General features: G+C 45.9%; 2 protein-coding genes across 5 annotated transcripts in view; one reads left to right on the forward strand and one right to left on the reverse strand.

The window, feature by feature from the left end:
• The window catches only part of HIVEP2 (HIVEP zinc finger 2), a 139,108-nt gene extending 132,103 nt beyond the window's left edge, over positions 1-7,005 (reverse strand). For 2 of the 4 annotated variants that reach the window (XM_027751442.2, XM_039387376.1), the window contains exon 1: positions 6,790-6,872. The gene's annotated coding sequence lies outside the window, so the exon portion shown is untranslated. Of the gene's footprint in view, positions 1-6,231; positions 6,272-6,789; positions 6,873-6,982 lie in introns of those variants that run through there. The other 2 variants (XM_039387373.1, XM_027751441.2) reach the window with 2 other exon arrangements.
• On the forward strand, positions 5,772-7,724 carry LOC114003994 (collagen alpha-1(I) chain-like). The gene is made up of 3 exons (XM_027751505.1): positions 5,772-6,186; positions 6,415-7,314; positions 7,513-7,724. Exons 1-3 carry the CDS (start codon positions 5,772-5,774, stop codon positions 7,722-7,724), a joined length of 1,527 nt encoding a protein of 508 aa, XP_027607306.1.
• Positions 7,725-8,010: the final 286 nt, after the last annotated feature.

The raw sequence follows: 8,010 nt of genomic DNA on the forward strand, positions 1-8,010 counted from the left end.
AAGAGGAGAAAGTCAAAATTAGTCCATCTCTATTGTTACAAAAAATCATGAATTTTACTTGATTTTCTTTTCTAAAACATTAACAATTCATCTCTCAAGATGAATCAGTGTTTCACAGGTGTCACAGAGGATTCAGTTGAACACTGTCAGCATGCACAGATGTCACTTAACTGCGGGCCTGCACTACTCTCTAGAGCATCTCATTTTCATTGCTAATGCTTTTGCAGAAAGAAAGAAAATCACATTCAGACCTCAGAAATATTGGTAAGTTAGAGCAAATAAAGATATTATTTTTCAGCTAACTGAACTATTTATTTTAGCTGTCTTTGAAAGACAAGGAACATAAAACTCCACATACTTTTAGAACTTTTGTAAGTAGACTACACTCAAAATGAACTATACTGACCTGTGAAGACTGTTAATAGATGCCAGCAACTTAGTCTCTGTTGAATACTGACTTTGGTATAAACTAAATAGTTTTTTCTCTAACTAAATAGTGTCACGTTTTGTTGTCAAGGAAGGGTAACCTCGGTTATTATTTCATACTATTCTTTCTTGACACACTACATGTTTTCTTTTAATACAAACCACAAACACAAAATGCATACAGAGATTAGGCCATTTATCTTATTTAAACAACAACAACAAAAAAACAACAATATGCAAGACAACCCCACTGTCTAATAACACTAATTTTGAAAATACTGATTCTGTGCCATTAGATGTTTTTTAAACATAAAGTTCCTTTCTGCCAAAGCACAGATATTACTCTATGGAAAAACTGCTCACTAAATAATATTATTTCAACAAAATTCTGTGATATTATGTCACATCCTACACTGTGCAATTGGACTTTTCTTTCAGCTTCTTACATTTCTTTCTAGAAAACATCCAGTATTACTCCATATTCATAAATCACTTGATAAGGAGTGCACCCAACCTCTGACACTCAACCACCAAGCCCAGCAGAGGAAAATTCCAGGCACACTTGGGTGTGGGGAGCTTGGGAGGACTAAGTTAGGCCAGTCAGTCCAGCAACGATACTAACCTCTGTAGCCACAAAAGTCTAAACTTCATTATAAATTACAGAAAATAATCTGGGGGTTTTCTCCTTTAATTTTTTCAGGATTATTTTCTTATGAATAGGGTCAAACTCTATTTTATTGCATTACCTTTAAAATGTCACCTGACACTGTAATTTCAATTCCCTTCAGCTCCTCTAGTTTTTACTTTTCTATTAAACTGAACTATACATGCAAATTTTCTATCTGCTTTTCTTTTTATGGAATTTCCGATAAACTACTATCTAAAAAAGAAACTTTTTGTAGCAATCAAACCTTGAATTCCTCTTGTATGGCACAACAGCAATTAAGGCATGCCTTTCGAAAAATACTGTACATCCTTTTTCTCCCCCCTTTTGCAGCTTGCATAAATCAGAGATTTAAGTCAGATCTGCAGGAGTTTTATTACAACCTACTTACATTGCAATGAAGTGAACTTAAATCTTTAAGAACAGATGTATTCTTTACAATTATTTTTTTGCAGGATCAAATTTTTTGTATATGAGTTGCATATTAGGGCAGAACTGTCAATTACAAGAAAAAAACCAATAAAATAATTTTCCGTTAAACAGAAATTGAGGTGCAACATATGGCCCCTGTGTGCATGAAGTGGCCATAAACTCATTACCTACTACATTGTTACATTATTATATTACTTGTGGTTTCTATGTCATTTTTAAAGAGAACTTTTCTGTTGAGTCCAAGTCTACACTGACAGAGATAGAATGTGCATAAACAAACACAGAAAAAAGGATATTATCACTGTACAAACTAGTCGTATCAGCACAACCATGTACCAGGGGAATTTACATCAGATAATTAAATCCACATTTTTGCACTGTATTACTTTAAAAAAGCTACTATCTAAGTGGTACATTTTTGGGTAGGTATGCCCTGAGACCCCCACTGACGGAAAGTGGAGGGAAAAAAAGCATGCACAGGTTTTTGTTTATTCAAGTAAAAGGCAATATTCAGGTTCAAAAAAACAGTAAAAGAGACACATCGAGGGAAGAACAGGGAAGAACAAGGAAATACAGAAACATAAGCAAAATTACAACCAAAACCAGTGTGGTGCATGCTCTGCTGCTATTGCCTGGCATACAGAGAACAGAATGAGTATTTTGCAGATGTACAAAATGTGCCTGAAAGACAAATGAAAATAAGCACACAGAATCCACAATACTTCCTCAGAGCAAGAAGAAACTCTCATGTTTAGACTGTCTCAATGATGGCAAGAAATTAATCACAAGAGAGTAGAACAAGGCAAGAGAGTTAACTTGACAGACAAAATTTCATATGGTACTTGTACCTCTTCTGATTATTCCACACTGGTGATTTGGAAACACTGTATCAGATTGTTTCCCCTACCCATATCCTCTCACACCTTTTCCATGCTCATAGCTTTGCCAGAGAGATTTCTCAGGAACTAATCTTACTGGGGACAACTTACTACAAATGAGTAGTTAGGGCAAAGGTTCAGAATGCTAAAATAAGACGTACATGGTGTCTGCCACTTGCTATTTCAGCTAAAAAAAAAAAAAAAAAGGATATGTTTACACTATTATTTATTAAGGTTCAAATAGGGGCTTGCTAATTGGCTGTCACAAAAAAACTTCTAGCACTTCTATTTACAATGTATTTCTTCTCTCAGGCTGTCAGACCAGCACTATCACAAGTCCAAATTTCACTTGAGAATGAAGAATATGGCCCTGATGAACTGCTTTTTAATATTTCCTGCTGAAATAGGGCAGTTGTTGCAAAGTCTTATAAAAGTTGCTTAAGTACCCAAAAGAGAAACAAAACTGTACAAAGCTGCTATTTCCTATCAAAATGGCACAGCCAGCTTGAAACTTTCATTCTTCTGTGATAATTCTGTGTTACTTTATTTAAATGTAGCATCCAAAATTATTGATTGAAACACGTGAAAAATACTATTCTCCATTTTCCATCCAGCTTATGCTTCCTTTTGCTGTTTCTTCACTTCTTTAGGAACTGCTAGATGGTTCCTTTTATAGAGGAGGAAAAAAACCAAAAAAAAACAACAACAAACAAATGGTTAAGCTACAGGAGAAATGCAAATAACTTAAAAAAATATTTACTCTGCAACATACTACTTCAGAGATGCTGTTTAAGAAATCTTAAGAAAAAATAACCTGCCTCTAAAAAAAATAAAAAGGTTTCCTCATAACTTATCAGACCTTTTTCAAATAACAAAGGTATGCAGCCTCTGCACTCAACACTCCTGTTCAACTCTCAAAAGTATTAGCAATTAACTCTTCCTGAAGTCTTTAACCCATCAGACTAATACTAATTATGTATTCCTCCTGCTCAAAGGACCAATAATTTAAAGCCACCCACTGACAGATTCAGGTCTTCTCAATATCTGAGGTAAAATGGATAAAATACTTTCTCCTTATCCTGCATGAAGGCCACTGACATGACGAACCAACTTTTGATGGGCATGATTTATCCTGGGACCTAAGACAGAGAAAGTCAGTACTCAGCTCTTGCAGTTTACCTGCCATTCTTAGGCAGAATCAAGCAAGAACTACATGGAAGTAGTACTTGATAAGCTCTGCTTACAGAGCTGGATAGATACCTATCAATATAACTCACACTGCCTCTTACAAAGCCCACCATATTCAAATGTGAAAGATGGCGTGCCATATTTCATAATCCAGATCACATTACTGTGACTTATACATTACTATGACTGGTATACTCTACAGTAATACTCTCAAATAGCAACCATTCTTCTCTTTGATGTGTAAATATGGCAGTATTTCACTAAGTAAACCACTTCTGCCAGGCACACAGCTCCTGTATTCCCACTACCTAATATGGTTAAATTACAAAAGCAGTAACAGTAACTGCTCCTGCTTTGGACCCAAAAATGATGAGCAGAGGGACATGCAAAACTGTACTCACTACTTTCACTTCTGCTTAAATCCAATTCACCTTAATTCTTTTAAAAACAAGCATCTAAATAAACTAATAAAAAAAGAAGTTCGGCAAAATGCTCAACAATAAATGTCCCGCTTTAAAAATGTTACATGTCCTGCTTAGTTACAAACACACAGGCCAGTGCCATAAGTTTGCTCACACAACTGAGTAGAGCCAATAGTATTAGAAATAGTTAAAAGTCAAAAAAGAATAGCCTTGTAGGGTGCCACCACATAAACTAAACACGATATACTGCCAAACACTCAAGTAGACACATGTACCATTATTCAGCAAGGACCACATGAATGCATATGGCTCTCTGTTTTGTCTTCATAGTAACAAGAAGGTTTGTAAACAGACCTCACATATGAGGCAATCTAGTCACTTGAGAATCTAAAAATCTGCCTTTATAAAGAAGCATTCTGCACTGTTGCCACACAATTGCACTTAGATACACAATTAAGAGTCCTCTACATTTGTGCTTTGGGGCAAGCGCTGCTCAATCCATAGCAGTGAGGTTTTAACCTGTCACCTCAGCCAGGATGTATGTAACTGCTATGCCCAATAGCCATTGGAAAATAATATCAACACGAGAGACTATAAAACATTAAAAATGTGGATTATTCAATCAAAAAAATTAATGACACACTTTCTTCGTATCATACCACTGCTGCCTTTGCACAGCTGAAAAACACAGTAATCTTAAATGCATTTACAGACGACAGTAGAAACTTCATAAAACTCACATGGAAAAACCCTCTCAGTCTATTCTACAATACTAATTTTTTTCAAAACATGAGACAAAGCAAAAAAAACAAATGAAGAAAGTTTCAGATAATCCATACCTGAAGTTTCAGAAGTATCTCCTGACTGGAAGGATATGGAAAGATTTAATATCTAACTGTAAACATATATTACCCCCAGGATACACTGCATCTATCTAAATATGTCCACATGGTGCAAACCTAAGAGGCAGAGACTCTCCTATCTTTAAAGAACAGATGCACTTTTTTAGCATGTCTGCATATCATTTTCACTATCAAAATATTGAGGATTCTGCACCACATCCTGATAACCTGAGGATCACATTCCTCTGGCAGTCAGTGGTAATCCACAGCAACAGAATTTAAAACTGGGCCCGCTGAATTTGTACCTCGTTAGACCAGTAGTTCTTTTAATTTAGTAATTACTATAATTACCCGGTGTCCCCAGAACTCCTAATGATGATGACCGAAGCTCCCTTGAGCTGGGAGCTGCATGAACACACGCCTGCACTCGCAGCTCCGGGGAGCAGAGAAGCACAGACCTACACAGCAATGCTTCTCTTTTGCCACCCTGACCATTTCATTTACTTCTTTTGTAATAATTCTTAGTATAAACTCATTGGAAGGAAAAAAAACTGTAACACCCTTGAATAAGTAAGCATAAAATGTTTTATGCTCCCTCTATTATTTAATAATGTACAAAACCAGAGAGGTTTTATATTAAAGTTGGCTTCATTTTAAAATGAGAGAAGGAAAAATATTTAGCTAAATATTTCTGCCGAAACTCATTAGTATTTCTATTGGTTTAATTTAAAAAGGTATTTAAGAATTACTGTCTAAAAAACCTCCAACTCTTTAATGTTTGAGTAGAAGTTTCATTTCTGCATCTACCACGTAAAAAAAAAAAAAAAAACAAACCAAAAACACCTGAAAAAAAAAAAGTTTGACCATTAGTGCCAACTAATAAGAAAAACAGAACCCTTTTCCGGGAAATTAAACTCTGATGAGTTTTATCGTTGTGCCGGGGCGAGCCTCGGCCGCCTGCCCACGGAGACAAGGCGTGCTGGCCAGCGGCCGGCCAGGACCCGCGGGGCCTCCCGCCGGCTTCCCCACCCGCGGGCCGGAGCTCCTCGGGGCACCCACCACCTGGAGCACAGACATCATTACGCTCCTTCCCCGCCGCTCCCTCACGCGGGGGAAGGCCGTGCCGCAAGCCAGCCCCCGACAGGAAGGTCGGAGCGGGCTACGGGGCATCACCCGGGATAACCCGGGGCTTTCCCCCCGCCCTCCCCCGCGCCGCTTGACCCCGACGGCGGGGACACGGCGGGGCCGCGGCGGGGTAGCCCTTCGCCCCTGCCCGCCTCCCGGCGCGGAGCCGGCGTGCGGCGGTGTATCCTATGCGATATCCTATGCGACAGGCGCGGACGTGCCGCTTACATAATCCCCGCCGGCCGCACACGTACCCCGCATTACATAAGGGATCGTGCCCCCGCCGGCCCCCGCGGCAGCCCCGCCGCCGGGCGGGGGGACAGAGGGAGGGAGGGACCCGGCGGTGGCCCCGGCCAAGCCCCTCGTTAACCCCCTTCCTGTGGCGTTTACACGTCATGGAACATTCCCGGAACGGGCCAACGTCCCACCCACTTCAGGGAACAGTCACCGCGGCGCAGCGCGCACACGCACTCACACACACGCACCCCCGGCGCGGTGCCGGGGCTCCCCACACACACGCACGCCCCCCGTGTCCGGCGCCCCCCGCGGGGACGCGCTGGCAGCCAGAGCCAGACCCCCTCCCTCCGCTCCCTCCGGCGCCCTGCCCGCCACCGCCGTGCCGGGTGGCCCCGGGCGGCCCCCCCCGCATGGAGCCCCCCCCGCCTCCCGCTCCCGGGGCGCCAGAGGCCGCGGAGAGAGCCCCGCCGGGGCGGCCCCCCCGCGGGCGCCTCTCCCCGGCGGTGACCATGCCCATTCCCCGCCGCAGGAGGGGATTACGCAAGGCAGCCTGCTCCTCATCTGCATACACTTACAAGCCGGGTATTCCCCACATTTCCTAACGGCGTGTCACCGACAAAGGCCTGTCCCCGCTGCGTCCCCCTCCTGCGCCGGCTCAGCGGGAAGGGCCGCCGGCCGTGGTGCCCCGGGGACGGTGCCGGTGCCTGCCAGCGCCCAGAGCCGCCACCACAGAGGTGACTTACCGGTCCGGCGGTTTTACAGACTCACCGGCTTCCCCCGCCGCCTTGCCCTCCATTTACCCCCGCGGCCCCGGGCGTCCAGGGCGGCGCTCAGAGCGCCGGCCACAGACCCCGCGGCTCAGCTAAGCGCACTCTCTGCCGCGGCCCGACCCCCAGCCCCGCGGCGCCCCGCACCCGAGACAGACAGCCGCCGGAGTGCCCCCCGCCGCCGGCAGCCGCCCCGCAACCACACCGGCTGTCAGCTGGTGCCGGTGACAGGGGACAACCGGCGGGCAGGGAGGAGGAGGTGCCCGCAGCAGCCGCTGCTGCTCACCTGGGAAGTCACCGAGGAGGAAGGAGGGAAGCCCTCCCGGTGCCCTTGTTGTTGTTGTTGTTGCTGCTGCTGCTGATCCCGCCGGGCACTCGTGTTGCTCCTTTGCTGAGGGCTCGCCCGGAGTGAGGCGGCTCGCGGTGCTTCTTTATATATAAAGACAGACAAGAAATATTCCAACGGCCAAGGGGCGCCCGCTTCACGCGTTTATCTTAAGGCAGGTCATTCCTCTCCCTCTTTTTGGAAAGGCTCATCACCATCTCTCTTGACAGTGGCGGAGGGGCTGGTGTTGCACGGGGAAGAGGCGGAGGCCCGGGAGCCGCAGCCCGCCCTGGCCGCGGCGGGAGGGAGCGCTCCGCGCTGCAGGCGGCTCCGCTGGGCTATTCCTGGCACCACTTCCCAGAACAGAAGTTACAGGGCGGCGAGCGCGGAGCGAGCGCGGGGAGCGCGCCTCCCGTGACGTCACCGGGTCCCCCCGCGCGCCGGCGGGGAGCGATCCCGGAGCGGGTGGTGGGCGCTGCCCGCCCCTGTGCCCGTGCCCGGGGCAGAGAGGGGCCGGGAGCACCGCGCGCCCGGGCAGGGCACGGAGGCAGGAGGCAGGGCCTCGGAGGGCGAAGCCGCGGCCTCCCCCCGCCGGCGGAGATCGCCGCTTCCCTCCCCCTCCCCCTCCCCGCCGAGGGAACTCCCAGGAGAGCCAGTCCCGGCTTGCCGTGCGCAAGCCGCGCGTCCTCCCGGCCTGAGAATTT

The sequence above is a fragment of the Pipra filicauda genome, unplaced genomic scaffold, assembly GCF_003945595.2.
Source record: "Pipra filicauda isolate LSUMZ 115617 unplaced genomic scaffold, ASM394559v2 scaffold55_size4083901_pilon, whole genome shotgun sequence".
NCBI lineage: Eukaryota > Metazoa > Chordata > Aves > Passeriformes > Pipridae > Pipra > Pipra filicauda.

Excerpts from the sequence above, each read along its gene's own strand:
- LOC114003994 (XM_027751505.1), top strand. The coding sequence starts at position 5,772 with ATGAGTTTTATCGTTGTGCCGGGGCGAGCCTCGGCCGCCTGCCCACGG. Across the intron at positions 6,187-6,414 it reads TGCGATATCCTATGCGACAG|GGAACAGTCACCGCGGCGCA; the intron begins GCGCGGACGTGC and ends CACCCACTTCAG. Across the intron at positions 7,315-7,512 it reads GAAGCCCTCCCGGTGCCCTT|GCTCATCACCATCTCTCTTG; the intron begins GTTGTTGTTGTT and ends CTTTTTGGAAAG.